The 27,438-nt window shown below is 39.0% G+C and overlaps 1 protein-coding gene across 1 annotated transcript in view; it reads left to right on the top strand.

Moving 5' to 3' along the window:
• Nucleotides 1-25,471, top strand: part of HNMT (histamine N-methyltransferase) — a 41,596-nt gene extending 16,125 nt beyond the window's left edge. The window contains exons 3-6 of the mRNA XM_079782974.1: nucleotides 10,537-10,644; nucleotides 11,825-11,955; nucleotides 15,741-15,834; nucleotides 24,457-25,471. Coding sequence (XP_079639100.1) covers nucleotides 10,537-10,644; nucleotides 11,825-11,955; nucleotides 15,741-15,834; nucleotides 24,457-24,812 — 689 coding nt within the window. The 3' untranslated portion in view covers nucleotides 24,813-25,471. The remainder of the gene's footprint in view (nucleotides 1-10,536; nucleotides 10,645-11,824; nucleotides 11,956-15,740; nucleotides 15,835-24,456) is intronic.
• Nucleotides 25,472-27,438: the final 1,967 nt, after the last annotated feature.

Genomic DNA, 27,438 nt, shown 5'->3' with positions numbered 1-27,438 from the left:
AAGGCAGAAACTGGAAGAGCCAGTATGTCAGCTTTCACAGCCAGGAGGTGGTAAGTAGAAAAGGTTAGTGCTTTCCAGTGATTCAGAGTAAGTCAACAACCTATTATCAGCAAATTGGAGAAATATAGAGAATTGGGGGAATTTTTGCCTAGAAAATAAGAATATGAATCTGCCTTTCACCATTTTCAAATATTTCCTGCTGATCAAACTCCAGAATATTTGCCCCTAAAGGGCCAGTGGTAAAAGAGAGAAAGATTTCTTGGTTCAGTATTAGAGTTTACTAATGATCAAACCTGTCCAGAAATGAGAGCACACATTTTTAGAGGTAAAGACCTATAGACATATGAACTTGTAAACTTCATCTCAGCATAGGCTGGAGAAATATTTATCAGACACACTATGGAAGGGACTTAGGCACTGGTTTCTTGGGTGGTTAGGCTGTTAAAGATGCTTTTAATAAAAAATAAAAAAGAAGTATGATCTTGTGAATAACCTTCTAGAAAGAGGTGGGCAATTCTCCTGAGTGGTGTGGCTAAGACCATGTTTGGATATAATTAAGGAAGTAAAATTTATATAGGACTTCTAGATATGCAGACAATTTTTAGTCTTCATTTTAATTGCTTATTACTTAAAAGGAGTAAGAGCTGTTTTACTTATGTGCAGCATACTAACAATTACTCCATTATTAAGAAGGATATGAACTCTAGTGATTCACTAATAGAACAGGATTTAGGACCGTCTACTTCAGGTAACCAGTTTGGGGCCTTGGATATAAAGGCATTCATAACTATATTATTTAAAAATAAACTATTTTCCATATTATTTTTACCAAAAAATAGTTTATCTCATTGTATTGTATGTAAAACTTTCTAGTGAACATGAAAATATTTTGGTTAAAGACAAATACATTTCAGATTTGAGACAACTGAATATGATGCTTACTTACTACACAACATTGGAGCCATTGTCATTAAAACCAGAGTAAACAAGATTGTTTTGGCTAATTCAACAGGAAACAGAAAAACATGGGATAATGAATAGATGAAGACGAAAACTATCATTATTAGCAGATTAAATGACTACATACTTAGAAAAACAAATAAACTCAGTTATACAGCCTTAGAATTAATAAGTGCAGTAACAGCCTGGTTTAGGTAAAATAGGGGAAAAAAAAGGGAGATCCACATTCTTTTTTGTTTTTGTTGATATTTGAGTATTTTTCATGCAGTTTTAATTCTTTAAAATGTAATTGAAAGCCACTGGCATGTGGTTATCTGATTTTGCTGAAAGATAAATTTGTATCTTGCCAGTTCTTGTGCCAGTTCGGGACAGTCTCTTAGTGAATAGGCTTCCACTTGACATATACTGTTGAATAAAACTTTCTGATTCAACGCAAACACTCATGCAGCCCTGGTGTGGGGGTCTGTTGTCATCCTCGGTTTATGCATACTGAACCCAGCAATACCTGCCACAAGGGGTGTGGAGGTAGGTTATAGAGCTTGGGGTCAACACCCAGGGTCTTCTGCAGCTTAGCCTCTTCTAACAGTAATAAACTGATGGAAATTATGTTAAAGTATTTGCTAATAATATACTTAATATAAAAGATTTTTTAAAACTATTTGAAGAAAAGTTCAGATATTTACTGAGAACTATTTGAGAAGATTCAGAAAGCCAATAATGCAATAGTGATGAGGTTACAATGACATGAAAGCTTTCATGAACAAAAGGAAAGGGTATGAAAGGAAACAAAATGTTCCTGAAAGTGATGTGGCATTGTGTATCAAGAACGGTTCTACTATCTTCTAATACACAAAGGCCTGGCCATGCTGTTTGTTAAAATAGTGACATGCTTGGTAAATAGCCACTCCACTGCTGTCCCATCACAGAACCAACCGCCGCTTCAGCCCCTCCTCCTGGACTTGTGTGCATCCCACCTACCCAGGCCCCACCTCCTCTGGGACCCCTGACCCCGCCTCTCAGGCTCCAGCATCTGGACTGGTCTTGCCCCCCAGGGATCCTCTAAGAATGTGCTATAGTTCTTCAGCCTGCATCCTTTCTCAGCAGCTGGCACCTTAGATGGGGTTTTTTGTTTTGTTTTTCCATATAATCAAAGATCAAGGGTCTCATTCTAACCATTAATTCTGGTTCTTGGGATAAGTTTGAAAAAATGATCATTGTTTGCATAACATTTTATGGTTTGTTGTCTGTCTCATAATAGCAAAAAACTTAAAACTAAGTATAACTATCTATAGAAAACTATATATATAAATGTATACTTTCATGTGTTTTATATCATTTATAAAAAGTTAAATCAATTATTGCACGTATATTTAGAAAATAGTATCACCACTACAAATAACACATTCGCATACATTTTGACATATTTGTGGTATAACTCACAAGTGAGAAAGTAAAAATAATCTATATACATAATGAACTCACATGTGTAGTCTAAAGAAAATTATTTGTTCAAAGGATAAAAGAACACCTAGGAAATAAACTAAACGTTAACTTTTTCTTTCTCTGGTAGTGAGATATTTATTTTCTACCTATACTTTTGTCTGTGTTTCAGGTTTTCTATAGTATTAATTTCATATCCAAGGGCAGGAAAAAGAAGCCCAACTAAACCAATAATGTTACAGGGGATGAGAGTGATGGTAAGGAGTGGACGCACTGGCGTCTGACAGCTCCTTTAGCTCTGGGACTGAGGCCCAAAGCGCTGTTCCCACACGTTTTCCTGACAAACTGGCGTCGGCCGGCCACGTTTGACTCACCAGTAAGGGTATCTATCACACCTGCACAGATGCTGGAAGAACAGTGCACCTGTGTTGAAGCCGAGCATCTCTGCAGAGCCCATCCTCCGTGATGAGGCTGGGGGTGATGCTGACCGAAAAGACAGTAGTTGTCCGCTGTCTGTCTTGTTTTCTGTTGATTAGTTCCTGCTGCTTCTTCCACTAGGACAGCAGGCACTCAGACTCTCTACTCACACTGGGGTGTAAATGACTGATAAGGGCCAATGGAGTGCAGCTCAGGAGAGAGACGGTGAAGGTTGTTGAGGGCAAGAGGCGAGAGTGGAAAGTGCACCAGAGCCCGCGAGAGTGCGGAGCCTGCGCAGGCGCACTGGTATTGATGACGTCACCGACTCGTGATTACCTGGGACTACCTTTGTCAGTTCAAGTAGTTTCTTCTTGTAAAGCCTATCATTGGTGAAAGCAAGATAGGAGAACGTTAGCACTTCACTAAGGGTAGCTCAATATAACAGAAATATTACAATAGTATATGTATATTATTTATCTCTCTATGTTTGTGCTGAAGTAGCAGTCAACTATCGTATTATTTAAAATTTATAAATAAAAAGCTAAGGCAAAATTTAGTCTTTTCTGAGTTGTCTAATATCTCTATACTTCAGTGTTCAGCTCCCTTTGGGGCATTTTCTCTACGTTTATATTTCATAAAACAATTTGATAGCATGGCTTTTCTTAGGCCTCCTGCAGTTGCAAAGCATTCATTCAGTCAGTATTATTCCTGGGCCAACAGCCAGAAGGCACACCAAAGCAAATGGCAATGCACTTTTGACTCAGAATTTATATTTGTAATCCCCTTCCTGAGACCCTACAGTTATTTTAATATTCTACAATCATGTTCCCATACTGAGAGAACTACCTCAACACTGAGGCACCAGGGTGTAGGGGAGCGGGAGAGAGAGAGAGAGAGAGAGAGAGAGAGAGAGAGAGAGAGAGAGAGAGAGAGAGAATGGAAAAGAAGTGATCTTGTCAAGAATCTTATATCTTTCACACTGCAACTTAAAATCAGATTGTTTTCCCACTGGTTGCAAACCCATAGCTGAAATTATTTTTCATCACTAAGCACAAGGTTATCTGGGCAATTTTTCTTCCTAGAAACAATTTTTTGTGTGTGCTTGTATTCTAGTAGAGGGAACAAGGAAGATAATCATCTTAATGCAACATGTAATAAAATAAATTTTTCCTGCTGATAATCTGAAGAATTCACATATATTTTGATATGAGAAATGAAGCAGGAATAGATGGAAATCAAATGGCAGGAGATATCTTGACAGTCTTTAATCCCCTGTTTTCTTGACCTGTAGATTTTCTCATTTGGAGAAGCCACAGGGTTCTCAAGTTGGGATTTGTGATTCATGTAGCATAGGCTCAGTTAGAAGGACAAGCTATCATGAATGTACGATGAGTGCTTTTCCAAGTTGTCATTTTAGTATGGAGCTTCCCGCTTAGGAAGGGCAATCTTCATTTCCCTCATTCCCAGGCTCTTTCAGATTTCTCTTAAATGTCACCTTTTCCATGAAGTGTACTTGACCACCCAGTGGGAAATCACAGAGACCCCCTTCATGGCTTCCTCTCACTGTTTTTTGCCTTGGTTTTCTCCATGGGACTTAACGCCATCCCTAAAGGTTGGATGTTTATGTCTGCTTTATTTGTTGCTAAATCTCCAGTGATTAGCACCTGGCATTCAGTAGTTGCTCAAAAATATTTCTTGAATTAATGTATAATAACTTCAACTTATTGAGTAATTACTATATATCATGAACTGTGGTAAATTATCTCCATATAATGTCTCTAACCTTTGCAATGACCCTATAGCATAGACCATATTATTCCAAATTTATAGATATGTAATTTAAGGGGTAGAGATATAAAAATTTTTGTATGAAGTAATTCTGGTGAATACTATATTTAGTTTTTCTCTTTTTAGCCTTTAATATTTTATTTTTTTCCATTTTTAATCAGATGACCTTGAATTCCAAGCAAAAACTACATGTCTCTGCTATCTCATTAAATATAATACTTGAAATTCAGGATCTGAAGAAATGTTGTCTAAAAGATGAAATTCCCATCCCTCCACTTTCTTGTTTTTGAACTTTTTTATAAATTCTATATCAGGGATGTCAATTTTATGCCCCTCTTTAAATATAGACATGATACATTTAAAATATGACTTATATGAAAGCAAACTATTATAACCACAAAAATATGTGTCTGAAAAAATTAAGCAAAGCACTCATCATAGCCCAGGAAGGAGACATGAGAAGTCATCCTATACTTGTGGCTGATTTGAAGAAAGGGAGATACAAAGGAAAGAGATTTTCAAGGAAAGAGAGTTTGAAATGTAGTTTTCACTTAACTTTCCAAATAAAAAAAGTCAGCATATTCTGTTTGATAGAAATAACACAGGAATGAACAGAACAGAAAAAAATCCACAATCCAGCCTAATAGAAAATTGTGATTGGTGTTGATGCATGTCTAGATCTTTCTAATTTTACTCAAGTTCCACATATTGATCAACTGAGAAAATCAGTTACATCATCATAAAGTGCAGACACCAAAATTATTAGTTTGCTTAGGTAGTCATGAAGGGGAGAGGGGAGAAACTGAATGGAGGAGAAGAGGAGCAGAAAGGAAGTGAGGGGAGGAGAGGGGAAGGGAAGGGAGGGGAGGAGAAAAGGGGAGAGGAAGAAAAGAAGGATGGTGTATTTGAATAGATTTGTTTAATCATTATAATTTTTCCATTTGTCACAAGAAACTTTGTATATTTTGTTCCAAATCTTTGGGGAAAACAGACAACTGTTGACATTATATATCTAAAGTCTTAGGATGTCCAAAATAAGTCGTCTACAGTTGTCAGAATTATGATCAAGCAATGCCTAATGAAATCATCGGTGAAAGGAGACTGACTATAAAATAAACACGTATTGCCTTATTTCCCTTACATGCTGTTTTCTGGGTCTCAAATTTAAGATTCCCAGAAGGTTGTGCAATGCACAATGAAAAAGCAGGCTGTTGGCTTCCACATTTATTTTGTTTACCCCTGATTTTGCTCAGAATTTCTGAATTATTTGATTGACTTATTTCTAGTTTACTCTCCCCCTTCTTTTGGCACATTAGTTTAGCTTGTGTGCTCTCTAAAAGCATTTACAGAGCACTTAATGTCTGATACTGGAGCACATTCATAATGTTATAGCTCCTGCTCAGAAGGATTCAGTTGAGAAAGAACAAATGGTCTTCTTACTTTTTTTTTTTAAATCTCTTTACTGCTGGTTCATGGTTCTAGGGTCTGATAACCCCTCATATACTTCTCAGTGATTGATGTTGTTCAATCTACCATTTTAGAGTCTTTGATTCTGTTTAAGAAACTCATTGGAATCAAGCCTCCCCTAGCGAATAAAATAAGATCAAGGAACTCAAGAACATTTTATCTGTGTTGCCATCGCCAGTCAACTGATGGGTAGTTTCTGTCTGAGGATTCTGATGCTACTTCCAGGCTCTACGGGAAAGACTACCAAGGCATCAGTCTTTTGTGGAAGTGCTCAAGATGCATACGAGTTAGTCAGATGAAGTGAGGAAGTAAGGGGAGAACAATCCTGTAAGAGGGGATAGCATGGAAAAGAGAGTGTGGAAGAGCATGGTGTCTATGGGGCAAAGAAGGGATGAGAAGGGTGGAAATGTAGGAATCTGGTTTCTGGAGCCAAAAGTTTCAAAATATGAAGTTGTGAGACACGAGAAAAAGAAACCAGGCAGGGTGGTCTATGCTTAGTTAAGAAGTTTGGGCTTTACCCAGTTGTTTAATCATTAGAAGGTTATAAGCAGGGATGAGCTTGTTGAGCAGAAGGAAAATGATAGCATTTCAGCTATCTGAGAGTCAAAATGTGGTGGCTGGGGTCTTAAATGGTTGTTGTAGTGATGGCTTGAGGAAGTCAAAGTTCAGAAAACATAGACTGAATTTTTAGGATATTATCTCAATATTCCAAGAGATAGATTATTTGAGCCTGAACAAAGGCATTGCTAGTAGAGACGAGAAAGAGAATGTAAAGAAACGTTTAACAGGAAAACTTGCAGATGGCCAGGGAAGGAGAATGAAGGAAAGAGCAAAGCTTAGATGGATATTAAACAGTATAGGTGATGTACCATGAAAATTCATATAACAAAATGCTAAATTTTTAGACTAGATTTTAATTTTATAAAACATTTGAACTACCTCTTTATTAACTCTCTTTTTGTTGGGGAAGAAGTTCATATATATCATTTTTAAAACAAAAAATGATATATATGAACTTCATTTTATATAAGCTCATATATAAAATGACATTGACAGAACTTTTTCATGGTTAAATATGGGAGGCGACAAAGCCATAAATCATGAGACTTGGAGGTCTAAGAGGAAGGGGATGAGGAAGATAAAACAGGAATACAATATGCTAATGTGATACAGGAAGGGAGTATAATGGTGTACTATATTTGAAGGATACTAGAAAATAAACTATGAAGGATATGATACCAATAAATACATTATCTTACATGATCTCTTTCTTTCTCTACCTATCTATCTCTATATCTCTATCTCTATCTCTCTATCATCTATCTATCTATAATAAGAATAATAGAGTCCATTATAAGAAACAAATACAGCACTGACTTATGAGCATGGTGACATTATTTATTGTCAAACTTGGGATACTTTTAAGAGTGAAAATTGGAGGGAGTGGGCAAAATAATTAAAGTTATTATAACTTTTAAAAATATTTATTATCAAACAAGTTGTTTATTATATTTGTCTATATATTAAACAGTTATTTTAAAAACCTCTTTTCAAAATTAAAATTGTAATAATAATGCTTTTTTAGAAATAAAAACAACTTAAAATAAGAAATAAATCCAGATAGGGCATTAGCACAGTAAGCATCAAGTGGAACTGTCCCTGGCAAGCAGGAATGTAGTCACCTGAACTTACAAATTCAGAAATGGATTTTATCTGCTAACTCCAGAGGAAATAGTTTCATTATCTCCCCTTGTTGTTCATTCATTTCTGCTAGGAATCTAACAGTAACTACATGGATGGCTCATGTCCACACGTGGGCTCACACTCTAGAGGTTGTTATATGAACCATGCTTTCTATGTCTCAATTGTAATTCTTGCATTGTGTGCTTTATCATTGCCCTAGGTCAGTGGTTGGCAAACGCATTAGTCAACAGAGCCAAAGGGACTTCTGCGCATGGGCCATGAAGTTTCAATCGCACTGTAGGTGCGCACCCGCAGGTGGTATTTTGTGGAAGAGCCACACTCAAGGGGCCAAAGAGCCACATGTGTCTCGTGAACCGCAGTTTGCCGACCACTGCCCTAGGAGAAGGTACTGGCTGGCTCTGACTGTGGCAGATCATTGTGCTGGTTAGGAAAGTGACAAGATAGGAACATACCCTAAGGATATGCTAGATACATTTTGCAATTTGGAGAGTACCAAAATGTCCGGGTCCATTTTAGGGGAAGAGCTGATCAAGCCCCAGGGGGAAAATGATTGCATTTCAACTATCTGAGTTTCAAAATGTGGTAATTGGGGTCCTCATAATTGATAATTTTTTTTAAATTTAAAAATATATGACTAGGGTGGTAGAGGCAAGAACAGGACTTTTGGCTTCTGGTCTTTTGGGGCAAATGGGAATCTCTCTGTTTCTCATTAGCCTACAGCTTTTCTTAGCAGCCTTTGCCTTAGTTATTTTATTTACCCTTCAAAAATAGTTACTGTGGAGAAGAATAAAAACTTCCTGTGCCCTTTTAGTATTTGGTCTCATTATTAAATAGTTAGAGCAAATACTTTAGAGTTAGCCAAATGTGCCTTAAACTTTAGGCATACTAATACCCCCTGAGTGTCAAATTACTCAAGGCACCTTTTCTGGTTGGGAATAATCTTGTGGAGTTTGTGACAGTATAGTGATCAGGATTAAACGAGATGTTCCAATTAAAGTCCCTGTACAACGTTTGATAAATAGTAGGTGAGCAATAAATGGCAGCTGGAATTGAAAAGGAAGAAATGAAAGGTTTCACGTTGGTACGGCCAGCTTTGGAGAAAACTGTCACACAGGTTCTTCAATCTCCATTTCAGCCTCCATCCCACTCCTCCCCGAAGTTCCCCACCATCTCCTGTTACCAGTACTTGGGGCTCTTATTACATCATTATAATCCCTTCCTGTCTCACATTAGCATATTGTGTTCCTGATTTATCTTACTCATCCCCTTCCTCTTAGACCTCCAAGTCTCATGACTTACGGTTTTGTCACCTGCCATATTTAACCATGAAAAAGTTCTGTCAATGTAATTTATCCCAAAACATTAAAGACTAAAATCGTTTTAATACACTAGTCTTGTCAGCACATAGGTCTGGTTTAGTGAAGGTGTCAACATCATAACCTAAGAGAGTAAAAGTGCAAAACTTCAATTTGGAGCATCAGTAATAGGGAGAGAAGACATATTTTTAAAAAGAGGAACTCAATAATAATAAAATCGAACAGCTAACATTTATTGGTTGCCACCTCTATCTTGCACTGTGCTTTATATGCCTTGACTCATGTAACACTCACAGCCAATAAGTTATGTGCCATCATTGCTATTTTTGTGTTGAGGAAATTACAGCTTAGAGAGGTAAAGCAAATTGCCAAAGGTCATATATACCTAGTAAGTGAAGAAAACAAATTTGGGACTCAAATCCATCCAACTTACCACCATCTCTCTCTTGCAATCATTTACAGGCTAAATTTTCATCAGGGCAGGTATCTGTGTCTCTTCTTGTCATCATTTCCTAGAGCCTAGTACAGTGTCTGGCACATAGTCAATAATCAATTAATAGTTGATGCATGAATTAATGACTAAATATCAATCGCACTAAAACCTCCTATCCATTTACCTCTCTGGTATCATGTCTTTCTTGGAGGCTGTGCCTTGCCCAATATTTCAGAACTCTGAACTGCCAGTAGTCTCATGTATAATGCTCTGCTTCCTTCATCATGCCTCCATCTTCCTGTCCTCTCTACCTGGAGTTCCTTCCTCATTTCCCCAGAAATCTCTGGGCTAACTTCTACTTACCCTATAACACAGAGCTCAGGAGTGGTCTTTCTCCATGAAGCTTTTTATCTCTTTGGCCTCTTCCTATCCTCTCCCTCACTGTCTCCTTTCCTCTTCCCACCTCAGCCCAGTCAGGGTTCTCTTCCATGGTCTGACATATTTTTGTACCCTTTTTTGTACCTGACATATGTTGCATATAACATATATTTTGGTATGCTTCTTGCCTTGCCTAGTTTATTCTAAGGTACATATTTTTTTTTATATTTTAACATCTGTGAAATTGGGATACATTTTCCAGTTAATGATATCTTAAAATTATAATGAACTGTTTTTTTCTGACACTGATACAAAAGTAAGGATTGATTATATCCTATGATCAATGGCATCTTAGATTAAATGTAATGCAATAATAGATATTGAATAAATGTTATATGAATGAGTGAATGAATGAATGAATAGCAATCATAGCCCTCCTCAAATTACATTATTATTACTACATACAATCTAGCTGTTCTGCATCATAGACAATGTGGCAGGGAAACAATTGAGCATTATTCTTTATACATGCTGGACTTTCCTAGTAAAACTAAGACAAATAAACTAGCTCAAATTATTCTTAATCATTTATTTTTGGACCAATGTGATCTGTTTCCTATGCTTGTATTCCAGGTGAAATTGATCTTCAAATTCTCACCAAAGTGCAGGATCAATTCCCAGGAGTTCATATTAACAATGAAGTTGTTGAACCAAGTGCTGAACAAATTGCCAAGTACAAAGGTACCTGTAACCCATGGTGCTATATGTCAAATTCTGTCCCAAAAAGCTTATCATCCCAAATTTGCCCCTTTAATCATTAACAGCATTGTTATTGTAGTATATTCTTAGTAAACTTAATGGGAGAAGAACCTAATCAATTTGTTTCCTTGGCAGGGATAAACACCTCAGAATATGAACAGTGAATAATTAAAGTCCTTTACTTATTGACTCTCCATCCATTCACTGGCCATCAATTATTATTTTTGATGTTTATTCTTAGAGATGGAGTTATTAATTCATTCAGAAGTATTTAATCAGAATCTCTCTCCTTAAAGGTCTTATGATTAATAGGTTATAGTAGAAATCTGCAAACTTTTTCTGAAAAAGGCCAAAAAGTTGTAAAATTTTAAATTTAGAAGACCACAGAATCTGTCACAACTAATCAACTCTACCATAGTAGCACAAAGGCTGTCATAGAGAATATATAAACTAATGACTGTGGATATGTTCCAATAAAACTTCATTTATAAACACTAAAATATGAATTTGTTATTTTTTTCACATATAACAAAATAATATTCTTATTTTGATTTTGTTCAGTCATTTAAAAGTGTAATGGCATGAGATATAAAAGACAGAGGCATGGAGTCAGGAAGTAGAATCGTATATTTGTTTTTATTTTTTTGTTGTTTTGTTTTTTTATTGTCTAAAGTTTTACATAAGTCTCCTTTTTCCCCAGTTGACCTCCCCCCGCCCCCCCCCCGCCCCAGTCATTCCTAGAATCGTATGTTTTTAGCTTGCAGTTCATTTAAAAATAGGTGCTGGGCCAGATATGGTCCATGCACCATATTTGCTGACTCCTGGGTTACAAAATCATATCACCTGTTTTATATCAGTTTTCCATCGATAAAACCCATGAGTTGATTCCCTATTAATACTGAGATAATATAACCTATGTTTGATCAGGGTCCTCCTAATTATTTCTTATTGACTCTTTCTTTCATCTCTAAATTCATTTAATACTAGAAAAAAATCAAGATGAACTCTCTGGTCTTCCAGAGCTACATAAAAAGGAAAACTGTGTTTTATATTTGTTATGTATATAACATTGATTGCATTAAAATTCTAAGTGGAAATAGGTTCCACATTTGCACATTTGCAATTAAAATAGATTGTGTGCCACCTCTTTTCTGTATTTTAGAGTTTGTAGCCAAGTCATCAAACCTTGAGAACATAAAGTTTGCTTGGCATAAGGAGACATCATCTGAATATCAAAATAGAGTGATGGAGAATAGAGAACTTCAGAAGTGGGACTTTATTCATATGATTCAGGTAAGAAGTATTTATTGTTACAAATGCTCAGAAAGGAGATTTTTCAGAAATATATATGAAGAGTGCCTACTATTCTAATTTTAAAAAGAAAAATGAGAATCTGATTTTGTAAGTGAGCATATTCAAATTGAGGATAAAGATGTTAATAATATTAAGAAATTCTCTGTAACATTAAAAAAAAGCCAGTTTTATCTACTTAAAACTTATTGATTTTTTTCACTGTTGGCTTAATTAATTTTCATAGGACTGAAAGTTCATAGATAGATTTGAGGACAGTAGATTTGAGGACTGCAGAGTGTAACATATCCTAACACAGTTCTCCAGTAACTCTAATGGTCTAGATGGACCAGTGTCTCAAAGTTTTTCTGAATCCTCCTGCTTTTGCCTTCTGTTGATGACCTGGCTAGTGTGCATGTGACAAAAGGGGCAGGTTAGATGATTCCTCAGGTTAATTAAGTGATTAAAATCAGTCATTCAGTAGGAATTTATTTCCGTGGTCAAGCACTGGCAGTATATTTCTTCTAAAGGGGGTAACTATTCAGTAGATAGTATGGAGACACATTTCCACTGCTCTTTCTGCATAGCATATGGGTGTATGGGCATCCCTTAGAAGATGTGTATATTTTAGAAATACCACAATTAATAACAACATGTTTCTTATTTTCTATAGTCCACAAGAACAGTTACTCCAAAAGAATAAACTTAAATTGGCATATTCAGGCAATCCTACACCTCTGCTCTCTCAGCTGACAAAATCCTTTACCTGTAAGGGAGTGCCCAGTGAGCCTATGATATTTCTCTATTAGACTTGCTTCCCACCTCCTCATACACCTATTTTGTACCTCCCTCTCTCCCCTACACCTCCTGTAACCCTTATCCCACCACTCATTCCCAACCAATGGCTCACTTCATAGTGTATAGGGAAAAGAGAAACCATCAGATGGAAACTCATCTTTCTTCGCCCTCCAAATTTATAAACAAAGCTGCAACTGTACCCATCATATCTTCCGTTCATCTTATTACAAATCCTCCTGTTATCAAAAGCTAGTCTCTCCACTTATGCTCTGGATCTATTCTTGGCCTGTTATAAAATTTTGCAGCTTCAGAAGTCATTCTCCCATTTCTCTCAAAGCTTCCGCATTTGATTTTTCTTACAGCAACTGCTTCTTCTGAATTATGACTCTATTCCTCTCTTATTCTATGTCTACTCTGCATTTTTCTGTGCCGTGCTCTGTCTCTTCATTGTTCCTCATAGTCCTGACACTCTCATAACATTCTTTCAACTTAATATTCACAGTCAACTACAGAGAATCTCAGAGTCTATTAGATCAAATTTCAGAGCATCTAGTATGGTCCACCTTCACTTTGCACCACGTCATGTCATAGCCATCTTATGGACTAGCTGTACCTGGATACCTGCCTAGGTGTGGTCCCTGTGGTGAACACCATGGAATGACAATACGACATATGCTGCTGTGGCAGCATAGGCCATGTTCAAGCGAGAGGGGCATAGATTATGTTGTGTGTGTTTTTTTGTTGTTGTTATTAATCCTCATCTGAGGACATTTTTTCCATTGATTTTTAGAGAGAGTGGAAAGGAGAGGGAGGGAGAGGCAAAAAGAGAGGGGAAGAAAGAGAGAGAGAGGGAGAGAGAGGAAGAGAGAGAGAGAGAGAAAGAGAAGTATTAATGTGAGAGAGATACATCAATCAGTCATCTCCTGCATGGGCCTCAACTGGGGCCAGAGATCAAACTTGCATCCCAGGTATGACCAGGAATTGAACCTGTGATCTTTCAGTGTGTAGGCTGACACATCAACCACTGAGCTACACTGGCTAGGCAAGTTGGTTTTGTTTTATGCAATAATAAATTCTATCATGGGAATCTACATAGAATATTGAATTATTGTCCAAGAGAGATGAATATGAAATATAAGAAGTAAGTATCTATGAAGATAGATGCCAAGAATTCAAGCCCTGAGGGATAATTTTCCATTGCTATTATATAATCCCAAGCTCTCTCTCTGTGGGGTGTATAGGCCTCTCTCTGCACTTCACCAGAGATGGTCCAGAATTATTAAAAACTAGATGCCCCGTGCACGAAATTCGTGCATTCAGGGGCGGGGGACGCCCCTTAGCCCGGCCTGTGCCCTCTCGCAGTCCAGGAGCCCTCAGGGGATGTCCGACTGCTACAGAAGCAGGAGAGGCTCCTGCCACCTCCGCTGCGCTCGCCAGCTGTGAGCCTGGCATCTGGCTGAGCAGCGCTCCCCTTGTGGGAGTGCACTGACCATCAGGGGGCAGCTCCTGCATTGAGTGGGATCAGGCTAAAACCGGTTCAAGGGGTCCCGGATTGCGAGAGAATGCAGGCCAGGCTGAGGGACCCCACTGGTGCACAATCGGGGCCAGGGAGGGACACAGGAGGTTGGCCAGCTGGGAAGGGACTGCAGGAGGGCTCCAGGGTGTGTCTGGCTCATCTCGCTCAGACCCAATCGGCCAGACCCCAGCAGCAAGCTAACCTACCGGTTGGAGAGTCTGCCCCCTGGTGATCAGTGCACATCATAGTGGCTGGTCGACCCGGTTGACTGTCTTTCCCCTGGTGGTCAGTGCATGTCATAGCGAGCGGTTGAGCAGCCTTAGCATATTATGCTTTGACTAGAGGCCCAGTGCATGATTTAATCATGCACCTGGTGCACCAGCGGGCTGGCTGGCCGCCGGTGCACCAGGCCTTCCGAAAGCCTCCGGCGCGGCGGAGGCTTTCGAAAGGCCTTGTGCCAGAGCAGACAGCTGGCCAGCTCCCCCGCTTTGGCTTTTGATCGCGGGGGAGCTGGCCGGCTGTCCGCCGGTGCACCAGGCCTTCCGAAAGCCTCCGGCGCGGCGGAGGCTTTCGAAAGGCCTTGTGCTGGAGCAGACAGCTGGCCAGCTCCCCCGCTTTGGCTTTTGATCGCGGGGGAGCTGGCTGGCTGTCCGCCGGTGCACCAGGCCTTCCGAAAGCCTCCGGCGCAGCCATGACATAGACGCTGAGCTCGCGGCGCCAGGCGCCGCGAGCTCAGCGTCCTGCTGGCCCAATCAGCTACCCCGGCCACCCTGAGTCCCGCCCCCTGCGCCTCCTGCTGGCCCAATTGTGGGCGTAGCGGAGTGATGGTAATTTACATATTACCATTTTATTATGTAGGATTGGTTGAACTGATGATGGGACGACTGGACACTTAGCATATTAGGCTTTTATTATATAGGATGGGTAGACTGACTCTTAGCATCTTGTGACCAAGCATGTAACTTCATGCTTTATCCAATCCTTTCCTAGAGAATATGTCAACGTCAGAGCTTTTCCATGATTTAAAAAAAGCATCTGTAAGCACATGGTGAAGCTAGTACAAAGGGCTTAATTTTAAAGAAACTCCATGAAATGGAGTCTGTGTTTATGGTGCTGGCACCATTTTCTCCCAGAAAATTAAAAGGCACCAAATATGGAGTAAGCCTAGAATCATCACCTCCATGTGGAGCAGAGACTGAGTGTCTCCAGCTGTAGATGTCAGTGTTATTAAAGCCAGAAAGAGTAAATGTAAAACCATTTGGCTCTAGTTGAGCAAATAAAAGTTTCCCTTTTCCCAAAAAAAATGTTTATTCTATCTCTCCATATAACATTTTTACTTTTTAGATATCTTAAGTGTTTTGTCCAGTAAAACCCACTCCACTTGAAAATCAAACTTTCTAGTGAGTATCTGGTCCAAGCACACAAAGATGTTGATGTAGAAAAGTGTCTCATGTCTCTTTTCCTTCATTTCTAGATGCTGTATTATGTAAAAGACATCCCAGCTACCCTGAAGTTCTTCCATAGTCTCTTAGCTACCAATGCTAAGATTCTTATTGTTCTTGTGTCAGGTAAGTTATTTTTATCCGGTCTGAATAGACAACAGTAGTGCATATATGTATGGATGCATGTGTTTGAAGGCCGTATGAGGAAAGGCCTTCACAACAGCCCCCAATTTAAGGGAGTCTCCTGGCATTAAATGTCTATTTCTTTCTCCTGAGAAAATTTGTTATCTATATGTAAATTCTTTTTTATATCTCATAGAGCAGATACAACTGTTAATAACTTTATAAATGAGACTAAAAATACTAAATATTTTTGTTTGCTCTTTTGTGTCCATTGAATGTCTCTCTCTTTACCCTCTGTGATGTTTATTAATAAATAAATAAAGGTTAAACTATTTGGGGTACCATCATATTTGGCTAATTTGCATTTCTAGAGCCATTATCAATACTGTTCATTATAGGTTTTCTCAAATAACTATCCTACCTAATAAAGAGGGAATATGCTAATTGACCATCACTCCATCACAAAGATGGCTGCACCCACAGCTGAGGCCAAGTTCCCATAAGGAGCCTTAACGAGCAATCAGCAGGGACCTGAGGCTATGCCCTCCCCCACCACCATGGGGCTTGACAGGGGACCTCAGGCCGTGCCCCCCGCCCTGTTGTCAGGCTGGGGGACCACAGGCCACGACCCCTGCCCTGGTGCCAGACCAGGGGACCTGAGGCCATGTCCCCCACCAGGTGGGGCTTGACAGGGCACCTCAGGCCGCACCCCCTACCCCAGTACCGGGCCAGGGGACCTGAGGCTGTGCCCCCTGCCTGGCTGGGCTTGACAGGGGACCTCAGGCCACACCCCACCCAGTGGGACTTGACGGGGGACCTAAGGCTGCGCCCCCCTCCCGGTGCTGGGCCGGGGGACCTGAGGCTGGGCCCCCCCCACACACACACTCAGAGGGGCTTGACAGGGGATCTCAGGCCATGTCCTCCACCTGACGGGGCTTGACGGAGGACCTTAAGGCACGCCCCCCACCCCGGTCTGGGCTGGGGGACCTCAAGCCATGCCCCCCATCCTGGCACTGGACCAGGGGACCTGAGGCTATGCCCCCTGCCCGGCAGGGCTTGACAAGGGTGGGACTGGTCGGTTCTGGATCTAGCCCAATGGGAGGGCCAGCCGGGTCTGGGTCTCACGCGATTTTGAGGTGCATGTGCGTGGGCGGGGAATTGACTCTGGATCCCATGGTGAGCCCCAGACTCTGACAGGAGGATGGTTTTCATATACATTTTACTAATTTTCTTTCATCTCTGACACTTCTATTATAGAGAAAGGGCAAATAGCAATATTAAATTATTTCCTCTAATTAATCCCCTTTCAGTGTTCACGAATTTCGTGCACTGGGTCACTAGTTAAAAATAGTTCACTTGTTTTGTTTTATGTGCTTTATTTTTCAAATAAGGCATCTGATCCTCTCCTGTTGCTTCCAGGGATATAATAAGTACCACACAGAGAGCATAAGTAAACATGTTAGCAAATGAGGCATTGTAATTGTTGAATTCATTAATTTATAATTTCTTTCATTTGTCAATCTTTATGGACTGTCCATGCAGTGCAAGGCAGGTTAATTGTAGTTATAAAATAGTTTCTATCTTCTTAAGCTTATACCAGACCCCGTACTCAAAAATCCATGTCACAAAATCCATTTTTTCTTAAATATGAAGAATGGCTTTAAGGATGATAAACATGGTTGTTAACCTTAATCCAGGGTTTGAACTCATGTGGGAGTCTGGCAAGTGAGCACTCCTGTACACAACCTCTTCCCCAAGGGAACATTTTGATATACTATTTTTATCTCTGGTTAGTTAAAAATACTCATTTAAGTGGGAGAGTTCTGTCTTCCTATTTAGAAGTGCTTATGTGAACTGGATGCTTTCTGCTAATCTCTCCAAATTAGGACTTGGGTAAAGCACTTTGTTCTACACTTATCAATTTAAAAGTAAACTTAATTATCAACATTAAAGGCAGCCTATTTTTGACAATCTATATCAATAGTACAGAAAAAGTGTTGTAGACAGGAACAGCAATTCATCCAGAAGTCATAGGTTTGATTTTAGAACGTATTGAATATCCATAGAAGACCCACTCTTATTTTCAGTTTATTCTTAAATATTTTCAGAAGTAAAGTATTCGAGTGTCAAGGGGCAGCTTTCTCTGAGTAAATGTCTACCAATAAGAAAAAGACAGCCTGTTTAGAAAGTGGCATGAGCAGTCTACAAACAACTGAGACTTGACTAAGTGTCCTTATGGATACAAGATTCTGCTGGCTATATCATGAATCAGTTAATATAATCCATGGTATATTGGCATTGAGAAATGTGCAAACTAAAACAGGCCCAGTGAAACATATGATGATACATGAAGCAAGAATGCTGAGGCACTTTCTAGCAGTGTGAATTTGGTCTATGAATCTAAGTTTATTCAAGGGCTATTTCTGGATAATCATACCTACATTATTGCACCTATGCATATATGTGATTCATGTGTGCTATATCTATATATTTTCATGGGGAAAATCAAAGAAAAGGAGTAAAGGTTTAAAAACAGTTAGCTTTTTCTAAAGTATTTTAAGTCAAATATTATTTAGTCAGTGTGGTTTGATGGTGAAAATATTTTACTAACTTTTTCAGTTTGCAGTTCATAATTCTTCATTACTGCACATAGCATTGTAGATAGGTATCCCAAAGAGGAAATATTGTTAATGGTTACTGATCCTAGACATAAGCATGCAACAGATAATAGTTGTTGAATTAGTAACAACTCATTACTTCCTTTCTTTACCATATACACTTCTTTCTTAGAATATTTTATACAGCTATAGAAGAAATATATACATTTATTTTTAAAGAACCACTTAGCAAATAGAAAAATAGGTTTAGGTATTTTATTTTGGACTTTCCACTTCCCTATTAAGGCTAAAAGTTATAGCTTTATTGCTTCTGTTTATCAGGAGAGTTATTAAGTATAAGTAAAAAATTAAAAACAAACCATCTTATGCAATATAGTTTGTTTGTTTTTTTGCAATTAAAGAAAACATTCCACCTGTAAGGAAATAAAATTGTCATCAACTTAGTGTAACCTGGATGACTAATACTTAACTCTTAACAATCCAGAGTAAATGACTGAAGCCCTCATCCGAAGTGATTGGTCATCTATCACTTGCTCTGTGACTCCTGAGGAAACCTGGGTCATGCTTCTGATGGTTGCCAGCCACTGTTTGCTCCAAACTTCTCACAGTTCAACTTTGGATTTCTCATGGCCAAACCTTGCATGTGCTGCAGCTTCCTTTTTTGATCCTGTTCTGCTTTACCCCAAACATGGGCATAGCTCTATTTCCTTCATTCACCAAAGCGCTGTTCTTTGATTTGGGGAGATGTTGACCTCTATGAGGAGGAAGAATAGCAGAAACAGAATTTAGTATCAACGTCTCACAGCCACTCTTTTTCCAGCCTTTCTCTTGCTCAGTTGGGGCCCTCTTTCCCTTCACCTAGTCATAACTTCTCTCAGACCTCACCCATATCCTCTTAGCTCAGTACTTTTTCTAAGATACCAACTCCTTACTTCCCCCTTCCATAGAGCAAACTCCCTTTTACTCTATCTCTCTCACCTTGATAAATCTATAAATTTCTCTTATCAACAATATGTTTTCCCAAGATAAATTATATTGCCCACTTAGTGTATAGAAGTGGCTGCAGTTTCCTTTTATAATAGTGGCAGAAATTGCTTTGTTGTATTAATACAGCCAATATAAACATATGGGTCAGCGCTTAGAAAAATAGTCATGGTCAGTTTCCAACAGTAGAAACAAGTTTAATCACAGGAAATGTCCAGTCAGATTTGTATTATATAATTGTCAATAACATGTATAGGGTTGATCCACATTTTTATTTAGTCATTTTTTTTTTCTTTTTCATTTCTAATCCCTGTCTGCCAGCCCATTCTGTGGATAGTAAACAAGCTTGAGAAAGCTCTCCAGGGCATCTGAGGTGCCCAGTCAACTTCCCTCCTCACCCCTGTATAAAAGCCATTGCCCTAAACAGCCTTCTCAGCCCAAATTATAATTCCTGAAACCCCACTCTCTATACTTGTCCAATGAAAACATTCCTTAAACTTAAATGTTGCCCTAAAACTTGGAACACCTACACCAAAATGATTCACATTAGGCTCTGTTTTTATCAGGTTTCTCGCAGCCACTCTCTAAATGGAATCCACTTTATAATTACCTAGAAGTGGAGAAACCTGTTTGTATATTTCCTTGATTCCAGTTTAATATTGTCACTCATAGCTTCACTGCAATGAAGAAAATTGAGTGCTCATTGTAGACAGATTCCGAAAGCCTAAATTAAATTTCATCGTTAAATTAAATTTCTAAGAGCACTCATCTAGCCATTGTCTTATCCAGGCAGATAAAGGTATGTCTGTATTAACATCTTGTTCTATGTGGTCATATTAAATATCACAGCTAAGGCTCTTGTCTGTCGATCTTAGTCACTGACCTGTTACTGAAAGGACAACTTATTTCCTCTTAATAGACTGAGTTACTCATTTATTTGAGCACCATATAGATACTAATTTTTGCAGTTTATTACATTAGAAGATAATGAAATATGGGTCAGTGTCTAGATTTAATTATGCAGAGTACCTAGCTTGGCTAAGGATCCAGGTTTGTTCAGCCGTATTCAAAACACAGAATGCTTAGTTCCACGCTGGCTGCCCAGGATGGTCATTGTGTACACATGGTTCATTCAGCTTTTACTGAGCTCCTGTAGTCCGTCACTACTGGGCTCTGAAGGTTGCAAAGACTACTTTTCCTTTTCCTTGGAAAGGCTGCTAATTTAATGGAGGATTCAGACCAGACGTGAGGACACTTCCAGCCGTGTGCTGAGTTTCCTATTAGAGGCATGTGGGGAGTTTAAGGAGAGTTCCTTGAGAGCAGGGGGCTCTGCCTCTTATTTCTACTCTCAGATCTTGCAAAGCCCTTGGCACCTAAAGGACACCCAGTAAATGTGTTTGAATTGAACTGAATAATTGCTTATTATTTCTCCTTTATGTTATCCAAGCTACTTGTTCTGAATGTCCTCCCAAAATAAAAACACCAATAAATACCATGTTTTAGCTAAAACTTACTACATGATGGACATGGAATCGGATAGATAACATAGACAGTTCTGGAGATTTGAAGCTAGGTTTAATAAACAGAAATAAAAGACTCAATAAAGAAGATTACATATTCACACACACACAGTCTACACTGACATAGGTGGACAAAAGCAATGAAGGGTAGGCAAGTGGAACTCATGAGGAAAAGAAAGAGAAATTGAAGTCAGAATTAAATGCCAGCATTAGCTGGTCAGCCCATTAGAGTACATGTTGCTTGAATGGGAGAGAGGCTTGCCTCTTTGTTGCTAAGGATCCATTACAGAGCTAGCCCATTTCATTTAACTATAATGAGCAGAAGTTCCTGATTATGAAAATAAAAGATTCCATTTGAAAATAAAAAGAAGAAAACTAAGAACAAAAGAGGTATATCACACACTAAAATGATGTCAGTGACATGTTTTTCTGCAAATGTAGTAGCCAGGTATTAGTTGAATGAGTTGTTAATTAATATGCAATGTGTCTGGTTAAGGGAGCTAAGCCAGAAGGAGAGCACTCAAGTTTTCCGTCCTTCCCTCTCCTTACCTGAATAAGAAAGGAGGTAAATCCTGTGTGTGATTTTTAATACAGTGCGAAAAAACAATCTGGTTTATTCCATGTTGAAAACAAAAGTAACACCATATGCTGTGCCCACCGAGAGCCATTATGATAATGCATCCATCAGAAAGTGTATAATTGCTCAGCTCAGAAAAGGCACCGAGTCACAGAACACTGACACCACCAGCACATTTTCTGCAATTAGTGTTTTGTTCTTTTTCCTCTGCCAGGTTGAAAAAATTATGATAACAGAGCCTCTCCTCAACCGCTGAAATATTTATGTTCTTATAAAGTCTTATTTGTAAGGCAAATTCTTTTTCGGGATGACAATCACTGTATTGGAATGAAAGATCTTTTAATATATACTCATGACCCTCATTTTTTTTTCCATTGAACTGAGGTTTTATTGTTTTCTGCTTCATTCCAATTCCTAGAGCATATCCTGCAGTTATCATTTAATCTTCTGAAATACAAGTGGAACATCAGTTATCTAGGCTATTTATTATTTACTATTTCCTGCCTTGAGTAGTCTCTTCTGTTTAGTTAAATCTGGGGACTTCAGCTTAGTCTGAGGATGAAGGTCAGGGGTGTTTGAGCATCCTGTGATTATATGCACAACTGTGTGGGTGTGTCTTGTTTGTGTACTTTTCCAGAGAGCCGGTTACTTTCATTCGATCATAAAAGAGGTTTGGGAACCAAAATAAATTCAGGCCTTTGAAATCTTTACTTTTAATCCTGGAAGTTCATAGAAAATATAGTTCTCTGTTATATTGCTTTAGCCAAGTCCAGCTTAATTATGTAACCCTTCAACAATGTTTACTATATGCCAGTCATGGTTCTAAGTGTCTTACATTTTAAACTGTTAATCCCTGCAGAAATTCTGTGGATAGATTCTATTATTATTCCTGCATTACAGTTGATAAAACTGAGGCACAGGTTCAAAAAGTTTAGAAAGGGGAAAAGCCAGGCTTCACACTCAAGCAGTTGGGCATTAGTGTCCACCTTCAATTCACTGTACCATCTGTGTATGTAACAGCCATTATTACAGGCATGTATTAGAAGGTCCACAGATCGATTTTCATTTGTTTTGATTTATTATAATCATTGATTTCTGAACAGCAAGTTTGCTTTTTCACAGTCTCAAGATTATAACCAGTAGAAATTATCAAACTAATTTCATAATGTAATGTTCATTTATTTTGTAAGTACTAATTACACACCTGCTGTGTGCTTAGCATTGTGCAATGGTTCACTTAAAGTATCTCATTTAATACTTTCCGGTGCATTTGAGGTAAGTATGGTTGTCCCCATCTTATAAAACTGAGATTCTGGAGGACTAAATAACAAACCTCATCTCAATTATGAAATATCAGAAGAATAGTCCAACAGCCTATGTCTCTCTCCCTTAGGCTTCTCTAGGCTTCTACACTGGGCTGGGTTTTTAAAAGTAAATGCAACAGATATTGCTAAAACATCCTCTAAAGTTGGGGACAAAACCCATAGAAATCAACCTAGCTATTGGCAGTCCAAAGCAGAATGTAGTAGATGGATAGACATGAGTCTTTAGTTTGAGTAAATCATTATTGTATTTATTGTGCTCTTTCTTTTGATGTCAGTTTTTACTCTTACGTGCTCTCCTTTGAACTCAAAACTAACAAACACCTGTCTTGCTTTTATCACCACCTGGATGCCCAATAGGTATCTCAGATTTACATTTCTAAATGTGATACAGGTAAAACTGCTCCTCCCTCATTCTTCCCACTTCCAATAATGGCAATTTTCTCTTTTTAGGTGCTTGGGTCAAAATTATTGGGGTTATTACTGACTTGTTTTTGTTTTTGTTTTTACTCACACCCAGTAAGGAAATTGTTGGCAACTGGCAATGTATGTAGGAGTGTAGCATATAAAACATCCAACCACTTCTCATCACCTCCAAGCTCGCTGGTCCAGGTTACCATCATCTGTCACCCAGGTGATTGCAGTCACCTTCTTACTGTTCTCCCAGCTTCTGTCCTTAATGCCCCTATACTTGCTTCTCATCTGTATGGCCAGAGTGATCTTATTAAAATGCAAATCAGGTTAAGTCACTCTAATGTCAATATGGAAGCCCCATTTGGATACTGAAATTTAAATAACCTAAGATGAATTATAACATAAAATACATTTTCTCAGTCACACAGCCACAGTTAAAATGCTCCATAGCCACAAGTGGCTACTTTATGGGACAATGAAGATACAGAACATGCCTTCAGTCCAGTAGGTTCTATCAGACAGCACTTCAGTGGCTTTCCATATCCTGCCACTTTCCCTCTTATTCACTTAATTCCAATCTCACCAGCTTCCTAACTAGTTCTTAAAACATGCCAAGCATGTTCCTGCCTCAAGTCCTTTGCAATTGCTCTTACCGCTTCCTGGAGTAACCTTCCCTCCTCCGGCCACCAGCAGGCACCTGGGACACCAGCTGGCTTCCCTTGGGCCGCCCGCAGGCACACGGGACCGGGCTGGCATCCCTTCGGCCCCGGCTTCATCAGGAAGGATGTCCGGAATGACGTCGGGAAGATGTCGGTCTAATTGCCATATTAACTTTTATTATAGATGGTTTGTCATGTCTGTGCTCAAATGTCATGTCATAAGAGAGACTGTCTATAACCACCCTATGTAAAACAGCAGACCATCTTTGACTTCCTTGTTTTGTGCTCTGATTTGTTATCATTTGCACTTAGTATCATCTGATATGTGATTTATTTATTTATTTATTTATTTATTTATTTATTTATTTAACTTTCTCCCTACCCCCAACTCCTCACTCCTTGAATAAAGCTACACAAAGGCAAGGATATATTTTTAATTGACTATTTTATCCCAAGTATCTAATGCACTGCCTGGCAGGGTAGGTAAATGAAAGAAAGAGTGAATGAAAGCATGACTTTGTTTTCGCACAGGAACCAGTGCCTGGGACAAGCTATGGAGAAAGTATGGATCCCGCTTACCCCGAGATGACCTCTGCCAGTACATCACATCCACTGACGTCACTCAGATGCTAGACAAGTTGGAGATTAAGTATGAGTGTTATGACCTTCTGTCCACCATGGATATATCTGACTGTTTTATTGATGGCAATGAAAATGGAGACCTGCTTTGGGATTTTTTGACAGAAACCTGCAACTTTAGTACCACAGCCCCACCTGATCTCAAAGCAGAAATTGTAAAAGATCTGCAAGAGCCTGAATTCAGTGTAAAGAAAGATGGAAAGGTTCTTTTTAATAACAGTCTGAGTTTCATAGTGGTTGAGGCATAAATATCAATCATGAGAAGAATGTATTCAAAAATTAAATTTTAAACAACGTGGATCATTTATGTCTGTATTAAAGATTACAAATACACCTTGTAATATAAATAGAGCATTGTTTCATATGTAAAATCTAGAAAATCCCAAGACATTCTTGGACTTCCATGTACAATCATATATGAAATTGCTGGTCTTATCCCATACCTTCTCCAGTAAAGAGACTACCTGCAGGCTAAATACCACATATGCTGGAAAAATGAAACAACTAAGTTTTACTGGCTTGTTGACAATAAAATCCTTTCCATTTATTGATTGTACTGGAATTTCCTAGAATATCAATAAAGTATATACTATGTATTCTTTAAATAGTAGTAAAGTAGATGCTTATTGATACTTTGAACACCAAAAAAGTATGTTTATTGATTTTCCCCCTTTTGTGAAGTATTTGTCTTTGTACATCCAACGATTATAGTTTCTATCTTATTTTTATTGATTACTAAAACAGTAAGATTTCAGGGGATTTTTAAAAACTTATTTGATTTCCTTTATTTAAATTTTAATAATAAATACCCATGACCCTCATAAATTAGTACATCCTATATAATAAAGAGGTAATATGCAAATTGACTGTCACTCCAACACAAGATGGCTGCCCCCCATGTGGACACAAGATGGCCGCCACAAGATGGCCAGCAGGGGAGGACAGTTGTGGGCGATCAGGCCAGCAGGGGAGGGCAGTTGGGGGTGACTGGGCCAGCAGAGGAGGGTAGTTGGGGGTGACCAGGCCTGCAGGGGAGGACAGTTGGAGGGACCGGGCCTGCAGGGGAGGGCATTGGGGGGGACTGGGCCTGCAGGGGAGGACAATTAAGGGTGACTGGGACTGCAGGGGAGGGCAGTTGGGGGTGACCATGTCAGCAGGGAAGGGCAGTTGGGGGCAACCAGGCCTGCAGGAGAGGGCAGTTAGGGGTGACCAGGTCAGCATGGGAGGGCAGTTAGGAGCAATCGGGCCGGCAGGGGAGCAGTTAGGCATTGATCAGGCTGGCAGGGGAGTGGTTAGGTGGTGATCTGGCTGGCAGGCAGAAGCAGTTAGGGACAATCAGGCAGGTAGGCAGGTGAGCGGTTGGGATCCATTAGTCCTGGATTGTGAGAGGGATGTCCCTTGAGGGGATCCAAATTGGAGAGGGTGCAGGCTGGGCTGAGGGACACCCCTCTGTGCATGGATTTCATGCACTGGGCCTCTAGTCTCTTTATATAAGTAAATAATTGATTTTATAATTAATAAATAAATATATTTTTAAAGTAAGTAAGTTAACTATTACTCCCTGTTAGAAAAAAACCAAAAATAATGTTTTACTAAAGCACTCATGAACCCATTTTCCCAGGAATGAAGCCTTTAACGCAGTCTGATAGTTTCTCTTTCACAGTACAGAGCTACCACTTAATGCTGCCTATAGTCACTTTAAAGAGTTAATGTCCCTCCCTAATCTCTTGGCTGAGGCCCAGGGAGTACACTGCAGTACAGAGCCTATTTGCATTAAAAAAATTACTACACTGTGTTGTTCAGAATAAGTAAAACTGACTTGCATTGCCCTCTTTTCTTGGACAACTTCATCAATGTTTTTTGAATTATAATTTCCAACAAATGAAACGACAGTTATCCAATCAGATTCTTAAATATGAACTCTGAACCATTAATCATACTGATACGTACTACTGACAGAGGAAATCCATGAGGCACACATGATTAATTAATATGGACCATGGTGACCTTGAACAATTTTGCCAAAATGATGGAAATCAAGACTCTACAGAGAAAATTATGGCCTTTTCTAAAAAGTGCAAATGCAAAACAAAACAAGACTAGAACTAACATGCTACTTGAAGATAGAAAAGAATAGCAGCCCATAGATGGATATTTGTAAATATGCCCTTTTAATCAGCCCTATGCAGCCCTTACTATAAAATACAAGGATAGCTCAGGCTGGTGTGGCTCAGTTGGTTGGTCATTGTCTCGTGCATGGAAAGTTTGTTGATTTGATTCTGGGTCAGGGCACATGCCCTGGTTGTAGGTTTGATCCCCAGTGGGAGGGGGCATACAAGAGGTAGCCAATCAATCTTTCACTCTCACATTAATGTTTCTCTCTCTCTCTTTCTTGCTCTCTCTCAAAAAATGAATAAAAAATCTTAAAAAAAATACAAGGATAAATAAATTTGCACTTGCTTCACTATAATGTAATGGGAACACTCAATCCTCTTTAAAGATAATATCTCCATGAGTACATACCAGTTGGTGGTAGAAAGGTACATAGGTACAAGGGGTAGAACTATTGGTTTCTGTCTACTCTGCATGATATTACAAAGGACTGAGGCAGTCACATACTGACTTTTCAAGTTTATTCTTGAGGTTCACCAAAAAAGCCTGTGACATAAATTTAGAACATTGTAATATGCATCATTGTACATCTCTCAGTGTTTAACATAGTGCTGCACATATGGAAGATGATAAATAATGGGTTTTCAGCGAATTCTTTTCAAGCATTTCTTTTATACCTATGTGTTTATATTCTTATTGTAAGCATAGCTCACAAAAAAAAAAAAAATCAAAACTGTTGCCCTTAGTATTAGTATAAACTTT

The sequence above is a fragment of the Cnephaeus nilssonii genome (genome assembly GCF_951640355.1).
Source record: "Cnephaeus nilssonii genome assembly, chromosome: 10".
In the NCBI taxonomy this organism is placed as follows: Eukaryota; Metazoa; Chordata; class Mammalia; order Chiroptera; family Vespertilionidae; genus Cnephaeus; species Cnephaeus nilssonii.
Note: the sequence above shows the minus strand (reverse complement) of the source record. Positions and strands in the feature narration are given on the sequence as shown.